Source organism: Photinus pyralis, unplaced genomic scaffold (assembly GCF_008802855.1).
Source record: "Photinus pyralis isolate 1611_PpyrPB1 unplaced genomic scaffold, Ppyr1.3 Ppyr1.4_LG8, whole genome shotgun sequence".
NCBI lineage: Eukaryota > Metazoa > Arthropoda > Insecta > Coleoptera > Lampyridae > Photinus > Photinus pyralis.
This window is the reverse complement of record NW_022170819.1, coordinates 4,464,494-4,477,487: the sequence shown is the minus strand read 5'-3', so window position 1 is coordinate 4,477,487 and position 12,994 is coordinate 4,464,494. Positions and strand designations below refer to the sequence as shown.

At 38.2% G+C, this 12,994-nt stretch overlaps 1 protein-coding gene across 1 annotated transcript; it reads right to left on the bottom strand.

Moving 5' to 3' along the window:
- Positions 1 to 9,113: 9,113 nt before the first annotated feature.
- On the bottom strand, positions 9,114 to 12,411 carry LOC116178628 (Ig-like and fibronectin type-III domain-containing protein 1; the record flags this gene model as incomplete). Its single annotated transcript, XM_031498179.1, is given in 6 exon segments — positions 9,114 to 10,120; positions 10,163 to 11,274; positions 11,383 to 11,629; positions 11,679 to 12,001; positions 12,051 to 12,189; positions 12,236 to 12,411. Coding segments are annotated over 6 exon segments (2,192 nt in total), but the record flags the coding sequence as incomplete, so codon positions are not given.
- Positions 12,412 to 12,994: the final 583 nt, after the last annotated feature.

Below are 12,994 nucleotides of genomic sequence, written 5' to 3'. Positions count from 1 at the left end.
CTTTATTTCGCAGCCAATTTTTCCGAGCTCTGGAGTGCCCCAAGGCTCTAACCTTGGACCTTTATTGTTTCTATTATTTATGGACGACATTACCTCTGCTTTGAATTGTAATATCCTCTTATTTGCAGATGATTTGAAAATGTATATGTCAATCAAATCCAATACTGATTGTTTGTTTCTGCAACAGCAACTAAATGTATTGAAAGATTGGTGCGACAGCAATCGTTTATCATTAAGCATACCAAAATGCAAAGTTATGTCATACACGCGTAAAATAGAACCAGTCATATTTAGATACCACGTTAATAACGTTAGTTTAAATCGCTGTACAGACATAAAAGATCTTGGAGTATATTTTAATGATAGATTAGTTTTTAAGAAGCATATAGATGAATTATACAATTCATCTCTGAAAACGTTGGGCTTTATAATGCGCATGTGTAAGTCGTTCACTAATATAACACCAATTCGAAAATTATTTTCTCATCTCATACGCAGTAAACTGGAATATTGCTCCTTAATATGGTACCCAACATATCATTATCAGATCACAAAATTAGAGTCGATACAAAGGAGGACGCTTAAATATATGGCTTTTAAGTTAGATGGAGTATACCCTGTTAGAGGAACCGACCATAACAATTTGCTCAATCGTTTTAATGTAGAGTCGCTTGAAATAAGAAGATGTAAAAATAGTGTTGCTTTTCTTTACAAACTCTTACACAATAATGTAAATTGCTCATATTTATTATCATAAGTTAACTTCCATGTACCTTCGCACCGGACTAGAAAACATCACACATTTTATAACGATATGTCGCACAGTAACATCTTGCAGCGTGCACCTATTCATGTTATGTGCAACAACTTTAATTTAAGATGTGTAGACTGTGACATACATTTTTGTAGATTGAAATGTATTCTTAGTTATATAAGGGATGAATAGTTTAATTTAATTCGTGTTTTCTTTCTGTTTTTGCATCTTTATAACTTTATATCGAATTCACTTATCTTAGTTACTTTTTTTTTCTTTTTTTTTTTCTCTCTTTCTGTCTTAATAATGCAGGTAATAATTCTTTAATATAGGTGAATTTTCTTATTATATTATTTTTTTTAATTAGATTTATTTAACATTTATGTACACTACCTATTATAATGTTATCTTTGTCCTATAATTGGATTGAAAAGTCTGTAGGACAATAAACTCTATTATTATTATTATTATTATTAAAAGCATTCGGTTCTGAACCACTCTTCGGCCCTGTGTGGAAAAATTAACAGTTTTTGTGTTACGAATCGAAAAAAGAAAAGGTTTTCGTCCGAGCTTTGCCATAAATCCAAATTGTGATTTCGAGTACTTTTTTTAAAACGGAAAACGCGATTTTCGTGCAGTTACAGCCAAATGAACTAACACCCGGAATTCAATTAACATTAATCTGTTTGATTTTCTATCCATGCTAAGAGAGGCGTTGTTGTCTCCAGCGATTCTAATTAGAATTTGTAATAACAAAGCTACAAGAAAAAGGAACCAAAGAAATTACATTTCTTAAAGTAGTAGGCTGTCGCCAGAGGACTTTCTCTGTTCAGTCACTTTACCTAAAAAGCAAGGTACAACAAGTCAACTGAAGAGAAAGATGAGCAATACGTAACTTATACAGTTCGTTTATCTTAAACTCCCTATGTTCCATTAAAAAAAACGCATCAACCTATAGGAGTAGTTCACATGGGTAACTGGAAGAAACTTTTGCAAATACTAAAGAGGAATAGTGTCATGACGAAAATATGTCGAGAAAGGGGAAAATATGGTATGAACATAGGAGGGAAGTGGCACTTAATAGTATTTGCGGATGGATAAAAATAAATTATATAAAACTCTTTCCCCTATAATAATGATGAACCGTTTACAATATACAAGTGGAAAACTCAAAAATGGCATCTTCTCCCCCCACGCTCAACAAACAGCTCGCTACCTAGGCATCACATACCTAGGTACTTTGAACAAGTTGCTAAAGGAATCGCTTAGCAGGCTCACGCACTCTACACCCTCCTATCAACCGTTCATTGACTGGACTATTTAAACTATTTAAAACAAAATTTCCTAGGCAAATTCCTCGGAAAAAGTAACAATGCCTTTTTCGAGGTAGGTATATTTGAACTACAAGGAGAATACGTTGATGTGAGAATTCCTTTAATATTTTAATTAGGGCGACGAGTCCATTAAGCCCTTAACGTGAAGATGGGATAGATACATTGTTTCCTCTTTTAGTCCTTTAGACTTTCATAATGGAGCAACAAAATTAACAGTTACTAAGGCAGGAAAAGGGCATTAAAAACCACTTTTGTGTTATTTCTGACACCATCATCAAGTAAATTAATACAAAATGTCCTACCTTAAAAACCCGCTGTTGATTGTTCAATTTGGCATACGATCGGGAATTTGTTTAACACATTTATAGTTGCACCCCCAATGTGTGAGTACCATCAGCACTCGTGTCACACTTCAACTGACAAAATTGTACCTAATAATATTAAAATCAAACTTTCCAGAGATGATTCAACACGATATGACGTATTCGTACAGCTGGTTTATTACCTGCACTTCAACAATAGCGCGTTATCAGAATCTATTTTACTATATGTTATACTTTTATTGTAGAATTCTCTACTGCCATTCGTTTACTGTAATTAAAAAAGTCGTTCACTTTGCATGTAGGGAACGTTTTAGTCAAATTATAAACCCTTTGCGATAAAGGTGCAAGTTTTGGTCAAAATTTTGGTAAAAAGTAGCCACACAAAGAGCTGGCTAAGGCTGTTGCATTTAGTGATTTTTTTCAAAGGAATGTTGTTTTATATGTGCAGGAATTTTCGGATTTTATGAAGAATACTGCGTTGGCTAAGATTGCAGTATGTAGTGAATTTTATTTAAGGGATTTAATTCTATTTTGGTAAAAAATATTAATGTCGGATCTCTCCAAATCTCTCCAAAAAGGCGAATGAACAAGTAAAGTCAACCGTTGATGGTGGCATAAATGAAAAATGAAAAAAATTAACACTTCTCATATTAACGAAAGTAAAATGTCTCCTCAAACGGATTTCCGGGAGGCGAAATATACAAAGTGTGCATTCAAGAAGAAGGAGAGGAATAGGATTAGATTCGGGGCGTGGACTGTTAGAACCTTTCTTCAAGCCGAAACCTAAAAAGAGAAATGCTAAGAACTAATTTGGACTTTATTGGTGTCGGTGAGAGGAGGGCGGGAGGTGGAGTAGAAAAAAGGAGCATAAAATTCTTCAGTTTCGTTTCAAGAAAATAATTTGAAAATTTTGTTGCACGGTTAGTATTTTAAAGTGAAAGATTTCACGTTGAAATTTGAAGCTCAATGTCTTACAAACCCCAAATTGGAAATTTCACTTCAAGAAAAGAATTTATTTTTTGCTCAATCTTCACGGCCAATATTTTAAAATAAAAATTGAAAGCTAAGGATCTCTTACACCGTAAATTTTAAACTTCGGTTTAAGAAAACAATTTAGAATAACTTTGGCACAATTTTTACTGCGCACGTTTTAAGATAAATTGTTTTACGTTGAAATTTGAAGCTAACCGAAAACATTTTACAATTTACAATTCGAAACTACTTTCTACCCGGTCTTCACAGCCCATATTTTAAAATGTAGGCTTTCAATTTGCAAATATTAAATTTCGTATCAAGAATGGAATAATTTTTCCATGGTCTTCACGCCCCAAATTTTGAGGTGGAAGTTTTCAAGATTAATTTTGACAAAGTAGCTCTAAATTTTATAGAGATAGGCAAAATTGGAATTTTTGGGATCGAACAGGCATTACATATCATAGAAACCCTGTGTCAAAATTAGACGGTCAAATTTTCCAATAAACTGTACGACTGGTGGAATTGTAAAAATCCCCAAGTAATTAGCGATATTTTTTGTGCGTAATTAAATTCTATGTATCATTGTTCTCCTAATCGTTTCCAGAAGTCTTTGGCTCCAGTGAGTCGGAGGTAATCTTATCTTAGTAAGATTTGTGTTTTAAAGATAGTTTGCAGCTCTGAGATCACCAGTACGCGTTATAAAAATACAATTCAGCACAATTGCGGTGTGTGGGTTCTTTAAGGACATTCTAGTCTTCTTATAAGCGCGCATGGAGTACATTGATCCTGATTAGAGAAAATGGTTCACTTCATATGAAAAAAAAAGTTAATTAATTAATGAAAAAATAGGAAGGAATGGTTCCGGAGAAGCCATTCGGTTCTGGACCTCTCCGTAGCCCTGCGTGGAAAAATTAATAGTTTTTGAGTTCGAGCATCAAAAAAAGGAAAGGTTCTTTATCATAAATGCAAATTGTGATTTTGAGTTCTTTTCTTAAAACACAAATTTAAACGCGATTTTCGGAATGTAAATTGGATCTGTTTCCGTCGTCAATATGGTTAAAGCTACGTCGTAATTTGGTGTTTAATTTTGCTAGCAAGAAATTAAAAAAAAACAGATTTTCAAGTCAATTTTCAGAAAAAAGAGCAGAAATTTTTAGTAAGTATAGGTACGTCACCGTAAATTTTATTTTACAGGCTAGCCGTGTGTCAAAATTAGCAAAGAAAGTTCAAGATTGTATTTGAAGGAACCCCCTTAATATGCAAACCCGTTGCATTCTCAATAAGAAACTGAAGAGAATGGAGAAGGCGAAGCTAACCCGTTGGTTAATCAATGTTCCAAGTTCCTTTTATTAGGTTAAGGGTATGGTATCTTTAAAGGTAGGTACATAAGTATGGCTAACAGTTTTTAAAACTTTCAAAGGCATACAAGGGCCTGTAAAAAACCCTTATAAGCTTCCCTGTGCCTAGACAGGTTTCAAGAATTTACCGGGAGTTTGAAAGCCTTTAATAATTTAACCTAGAGCTTTCAATTGTATCACTGAATATGCTTTAAAATTTAGGTCCTTAGGAATCGAATTGTTCAAGTTTTTTTAATTAACCTCTTGAGTGTCTTTTAGACTTGCTAAAGTAACCAAAGGCCTGTAAGACATTCGGTAGACATTTATGGCCGTTTGCACCGAAAATTTTAAGTGGAACTTAGCTTAAAATCCACGGCAACGATTATTGAGATAATGGTTGCTATGGATTTTAGGCTACGCTTAAGCTAAGTTTTGCTTAAATTTGTCGGTGCAAACGGCCATTACTCTTAGAGCCTCCTGCATTAGTCTTTAACAGCCTGGCCCTCGAAAGTTTTTACGCGTTCTTTTAAGGGGTAATTTATAATAATATTTGGATCGCTCAAACAGTTTAAGGGTTTTTAACGCTTTTAAGTCTCTTTTAATATCCTTTTAAGGACATTTCATAGTCGTTCACCTTCTATTATACCTAGTGGAGATAAAAAAGAAAGAAATGGAGTGGGATTTATGGTTAATAAGAAGGTACAGTCAAGCGTTATGAAAGTAATAAACGACTGTGATAGAATCATAGCAATGAAAGTAGATGCATTACCCACAACAATACTAGCCAGTGGTCATCATGAAGAAATAGAAAAATTGGAGGAGGAGGTTACGAGAGTGGCTGGAAAATGCGTACTCGGAGAAAGGAATGAAAGAGGAAATAAGCTGATTGAGTTTTGCAAAATAAAAATTATTGTAATAAACACATTGGTTTGAGAACAATAAAAAAAGGGTGGTTACAAGGGTTAGTTTTCCGATTGCTGCTCAGAGTCAGTAAGCAGGGGAAACAAGTGCAATTTTTTGGTGTAGACCAAAAATTCAGGTTCAAATTAATTCACGTTAATACAAATTCGCGTCAATTAATGTTCATTAACGTTAATTCAGGATAATTCAAATTAATTCACTTTAATTCAATTAATTCTCGTTAATTCAAATTAATTCAGAAGGGTGTACACCAAAAATTCAAAGTGTTTCCCCCGGATGTCAAGAACTTTAACGTTTGGTTAAGTCAGTGTTGGGATTTTTCGGTGTGCCGGAACCCAGTTGAACCCTAAGATTAAGATTTTTCTTTAGTTAAAGAAATAAAATTTGTAAGGTTTGATATAAGGTTTAATTTTTGTACAGTTGAACTAGCTAGGTAAGGGGTAAGGCACACAACAGTTAATTTTTGTAGGCCCAACGGGGGGGAACAGCATTTATTTTTGTGTGTGTCCGAAACTAAGAGACATAGCAATATTCACACATTCTTTTCGCTGCAGATTTAGAGATACGACTTAAAAGAGTAAGGAAAGATGTGCTAGTAGAAAATGGAATTTGGAAAATTATTGGACAAGGACGAAATAGGATGTAAAATGGAAAGAGAAAGCGGAACACCAAAAACGGAAGAAAGTGTGGGGTTTTAGCAAGGGGCCAAGAATAAAGAAACCTTAGATAACAACAAAAATGATAAATTAGATGGAGGAAAGAAGGAAAGCTAAACATTTATCTTTAAGGACAGATAAAGGAAAAATATTGTACAAAAAACCTAACATTGAACTAAGAGAAGAAATGTATAAGGGAAGAACATGGTTTGAAAAGGTATGTAGGGAAATCGAAGAACTAGAGAATTAATTGATATACAATAAAGTAAAAAAATACGCTAGATAGGAAGAATGGAGGAACTATGTCAGTATAGAAATAGAAAATATCAGGATGGCAAGTTGTCGACAGAAGAAAGCGAAGTATTGGAAAGATGGAAAGCATATCTGTAGGAATTATATCAAGCAAAGAACAAACCAACACAGATGACAGTGGAAAGCGTAGAGAAAGTGGAGAATAACAATATCGGGGAAGGCATTCTATCAACGGAAGTAAAGGTAGCCATAAAAGAAATGAAGGATGGGAAGGCGGAAGGAGTCAATAGTATCCCCTTAGATTTATTGCAAGTGGGGAGAAACTGTTGGAAATACTAAAGAGGAATGGTGTCAACTGGAGAGAAAGGCGAGCAATAGGAAACAAAAAGCAAAAATCAGGGTTGGCTGTAAAAAGGCGGATTGGTTTAATACCGGAAGAGGAATCGGAGAGGGATGCTGTTTATCACCAACTCTGTTTAATTTATATGTAAAAGACATGGCGGAAATATGTTGGAATTGGGGAAAATATGGTATGAACATCGCAGGGAAAAGGATTTGGGGATGACATGATTGAATTTGCCTATGATTTTTTTAAGATTTTTTAAAGAGCAATTAATCTGCTGTACAACATAAAATATGCATATGGCTGATATACAAACAAATGAAGAAATTCGTGATTCAATATTTAGAAAACAAATGAAATCTAGTATGCCTTGTACTGAAGGATGCGCGGTGCCTGTTGTGTTATATGGGTAGATCGTATCACAAAAATAAGTCACACAACGGAACATTGAATAAGTTGATATAGGTCTCTAAGATGCGAGCGACTTCCGGTATAGAACCGTGTCAAAGTTGAAAAGTCAACGTTTCGCCCACTTTCGCAAGGGACCTCATCAGGTCAAGAAACCAAAAAAACAATCCAACAAAAATAAATTATATAAAACTCTTTTCCCTATAATAATGATGAACCGTTTTCAATATACAAGTAGAAAACTCAAAAATGGTATCTTCTCTTCCACGCCCAACCCTCGGTTCGCTACCTAGGCATCACATACCTAACCTAAGTAATCTGAACAAGTTTCTAATGGAGTCGCTTAGCTCTCTGCTCACGCACTCTACACCCTCTCATCAACCGTTCATTGACTGGACTAATTTAAACTATTTAAAACCAAGTTTCCTTAAACTGTTAGTACCCATTTAATCCTGGGCAAATTCCTCGGAAAAAGTAACAATTCCTTTTTGGGTTATACTTGAATTACAAGTCGAATACGTTGATGTGAGAATTGCTTTAATATTTTAATTAAGTGCATTAAGCCTTGAAGATGGGACTAAATATAGGTACATGGTTTCCTCCTTTAGTCCTTTAGACTTTCATAATGGAGCAACCAAATTAACAGTTACTAGGTACAAAAACGACATATAAAAATCACTTTTTCGACACCATCAAGTAAATTAATGCACTTATAATACCTTAAACTCACTGTTAATTGTTCAATTTCGCATAGGATCGGAGCCTATTTTCTAACACGTTTATAGCTGCACCCCCAATACGTACGTACCATCATCACTCGTGTAACACTACTGACAAAATTGTACCTAATAATATTAAAATCAAACTTTCCAGAAATGATTCAACACGATATGACGTATTCGTACAGATGATTTATTACCTGAATTTCAACAATAGAGCGTTATCAGAATCTATTTTACTAAATGATATAGGTACTTTTATTGTAGAATTCTCTACTGCCATTCGTTTACTGTAATTAAAAAAGTCGTTTGATTTGCATTAGGGAACGTTTTAGTCATATTATCAACCCTTTGCGATGAAGGTGCAAATTTTAGTCAAAATTTTGGTAAAAAGTAGCCACACAAAGCGCTATTGCATTTGGGGATTTTTTTCAACGAAATGTTGGTTTATATGCAAGAATTGTCGGATTTTATGTTTTCAGAAGAACACTGCGTTGGCTAAGGCTGTAGTATATAGTGAATTTTTCTTAAGGGATTTAGTTCTATTTTGACAAAAATAAAAGGGATTTCGCTATGTCAAAAAAACGCTGGCGAAGGTAATTGTGTCAATGGATTTTTTCAAAAAGATGTAGGTAGTTATTTTTAACTAAGAATTATGAAATTTTAAGGTTTCAAAGCTTATTCGCTTTATCAATAGAACACCGCTGAAAGCTGTTGCTTTTATGAAATTTTTTCGAAGTTGTCTTTAAGCGGAAATTTTTGAATTTTAGGTTTTCAAAGCGAAGTCGCTATATCAAACGATATTATGGTGAAATTTTTCAAAGGCGCGTAGTTATCTTTAGGCAAGGTTTGGCGATTTTTAGGATTTAGAGGAATTGCTGGCCAAGGGTGTCGCACGTAGGGGATTTTTGCAAAGGCATGTAGTTGTCTTTAGTTAAGTGTTCCAAAGCGAAATCGCTACATCAGACGGCTAAACCAATCGTATTTAGCGAATTTTTTCGAAAGAACATTTTTTGCCCCCTGTCGCGTGGTTCTGTCACCAAAATGTAACCCTCGTTAGGAACTTGCATATATACGGGATGAATAAAAAATGACTGTCATCTTTTCTTTATTTTGTTCCTAATCCCTAATCATTTCAAACAGTTATGTATAAATTGAACTAGGTATGAGTTCCCCCAGATAAAGTCAGACGATAGAAAAAGGCACAGATACATGTATGCGTTAATACATGCTTTCCCATCTTAAAATTACTATTTAACAATATGTATATGTCTATGTCAGGTATCTATATTAATTTACATTGGAGAGCATTAGTTTATATAAAAAAAATAACATTAAAGTTAGCGACTAGATGGAGCAAGTCTACACAACGGTAGCGGAATGTCAGGTGGACGTCCTCTTCTTACCACACGAATGGTAAATGCCTTAAAGTGCTGGTCTTTGAGAATCAAATACGCACTCGTACAGGGTCTTCTATAGATCGTCACCTTTTTTTTTGTCATCGAACACCAGAACACCCTGTAGATAGTGCGAAAAATAACGACGCAAGGGGTTATCGGACAAATTACGTATGTCTAGAAATGTTGGACGTCATTAATGGCCTTATAACAGTGCAAAATGAAACAATCAGCAATACACGCAAAATGAATGCCTTTCGCCAGCAAATCTGTCGCCATCAGCGAACATGCGGTATTGCTGATTGATTTACTTACTGTGCAAAATATTCGGACTGCTGCTTAGTGCCGGTGGATGTAGGTATGTATTAATCATCTAGTCAATCACATTTTTTTTACCTTATCTCTAAATTATACTAAAATTTGCTATAATACACCGATCACATCCTGTAGTCGCACAATGCGTCTTAAAATCTCGATTCGTCACCGTCACTAAGAATAACCTCATACTAGGGTTTGAGCCGTTTAAAACCAACGCCATCTTGACCGAGCTTCAATTCTTCGTAGAGAGTTGGATTGACTTCTTGCGAGAGAGGCACGTGTAACGGTTCCTGCTTCCAACCCTGGCCGCCTGAAGAGGAGGAGACCGCGATGCCATTCGCCGTTCCGTTCGACATCGAGCTTTCCGATTGTCCCTGCGGTACCTAATCGAAAAATTTGACCTGGTTCTCACCTTAAATATTTACCTGTATGTGGTCCATGTTCACCTCACGGAGGTAGCTCGGGTTTTCAAATGCCACCCCTCCGGAATTCTTACCTACCAGTAACCTTTTGGTGCGTACAAACCAAACGGCTGCGGCGACAATTGCGGCGACTACAATCAGCGCGGAGACGACTGCCACAGCGACTCCGGTATGGGAGACGTTTTCGTCTTGGCTGGCAGCTAGCGTTATGTATTTGTCGCCGGCGGTGAACTTGATCGCGTCGCTCAAGGTCGAGGTTCCTCTGTGGTTGCCCGCCTTTATCACGCACTCGTAAACGGCACCCTCCAATAGTCCGCTGATCTTGTAGTGCGTTTCGGGGGTGTCGAAGCGTTGCGTGGGATTGCTGTCGGCGTGTACCAATTTCCAAAAGATCCTGTACATCTCAACGGTGTGTGGGTTTTTAACTGGGGGATCCCAGAGGACGTTTACCGAGTGGGCGTCCACGGGCTCGACGCGAATATTCTGAGGTGGTCCCGGTAGTTTGTCGCGGCCTTCGTGGAAGCAGCTCATTATTTGCTTGGTGTAGCTAAGCACGCACAGTTTGTTGTTGAAGAGAGGTTCGCCTCGGCACCAATCCAGGCACCTCTTCGGCACCCCCCACTGCGAACAGCAACTGCGATGATCGGAACCATCAGCCGCGCACTTCATCAGCTTGTCAAAGTCGTTGATGCACTCCGGCTTGTCGATCACCGAGTCGATGTCCAAATAGAAACTGCAGGCCACCATGCAGGGCGACGTGACGTTCTGCTCAATGCAACACTGGGTCACATTGTTCGAGGTCGCCACATTTCGAACGCGCAAAGTCACCGCTTGCGTTGCGACCCCGAACGCATTCTCCGCGTGGCAATAATAGTCACCGACATCGACCTCAGCAACCTGCTTAATCGACAACGTCATCGAGTACCGATCCTCCTCGTCGCGCACTCGATCAACCGCGATATCGTACTTCCCCCCTTGAATGACGGGCGTTCGATCTTCGCGACTTTTCCAAAACAACATCTTCGGCTCGGGATGAGCGTCAACTTTGCATTCGAGCTTAACCGTGTCGCCGAGCGCCGCTATCGTCACGCCTGTGGCTTGGATATGCGGTCCATCTGCACACAGTGAAATTATTTTTAAGTCCAAAAGTGTTTCCCTAGGTCCAAACGAACCCCCAGCTAATTTAGATAGAACCCCCCACCTAGTGCAACAAAGACACTTACGGCTGATTATGATCTTTCTCGACGCCTGCATCGGCGTGCCGTACCCGTTGTCGGCGTAACACGAAATCTGGTCCATATCCCTCGTCACGTTGTTTATGACCGTGACCATATGGCGCGTGATCTCCTGCCGTACCAGTCGACCGGTGATGTACAACGAAATCGTGGGCATAGGCGTGCCCATTGCTATGCAAAGGATCGTCATACTGCTACCCTCCATCACCAAATTTATCGGATGCACGGTCGGGGGCTGCGAAACATCAGCAAAATTGAAGGTGTTCAGCTCACGGACTACTCACCTCCACAAATGCGGGGTAGGCGGGATCCGTCCACGCGATCAACGTCTCCGAGGGCGTACTTTGCCCCTTGTCGGATATCGCGGTGACGTATACGATATACTGGGTGTTCGGGTTGAGCTTCTGTATCGTATGCGATGTGACCGAGATGTTCGTGATCTGGTAGTGATCGTCCGCTGTCGATTTGTGGTAAAGTCGGTAGGTGATCTGCTGGGACGGAAGGCTGAAAGCGGGAGGTTGCCACGTTATCGTCACCCAAGTCGCACTGTGGCTCGCTATCGCCAGCGAATGTGGGGGAGATGTCACCCCGCTGACACGTTCGCCATCTGAAGGACATGGTAACTTAATGGCTTACTGTGACGAAGTTTTCGGTACCTGATTTGGCCACCTGAAGTGTAAGTATCGACGAAGGTAGAGATGTGCCGTGCTGGTTTCGGGATACAACGAACAGTTGGTAGAAGGCGCTCTTTTCCAAATTTTTTAAAGTGTAAGATGTATCACTCACGTTTACTTGCTATAAATAAAGTGTTAATGGCAGTTGGAAGGCGGAGACAACTTACATTGTCTAGTTTCAGTATGGTTTCGTGCATTGATGTATTTTCAACCTTTTGGTAGTAGAGAACGTAATCGGTTACATTACTGCCATCGTCGGGGGATTCCCATTCGAGCGAGATACTATCGTCGGTTGTCAGCGTTGCGTGCAGTTCTGCGATTGGTCCCGGCAGTAATCCTGTACCTAAATACATTGATATCTTAAGATTTATATTCCATACATAGTGGACACCCTGTATATTAACGTCCTGTGAAAATTTACTTAAGAATCTATTTCTGCCTTTAAGACATCGTAATTATAGCTGATGATCCCACTATACACTTAGGTACAAAATTTCCATGCCCAAACCCTCATCGGCCATGGGTTGTCTTGGTCGCAAACGATCATTCAACCCAATGGGTCAAGCTCGCCGGCCGTCCAAACTACATTGCCTCTAGAGCCTTCGCGTGAAAAAATGACGCTGGCCGTCCGGAAACAGACATTTTCCCGCAACCCAAAAAATGTCAAAATTGTAACGATTCGACCATACCAAATAGAGTCATTAAAGTCTAATGTAAAATAAAGCATGTGTGTTGCGGAAGGGAATAATATTATAAAGATAAAATGGATTACCTGTTTCTTATTCTTTTCTTCACGAGTGCGGAGTGAATCGCGACCGACCGGTATTATCGTTTTTATTTTTAATGGCACCTACTTTTAGCTGTCACCAAAACGCATCTCTCCCCCTACTTGGTCTTTTCCACTTTCGCCTCATTCACTTTTAGGA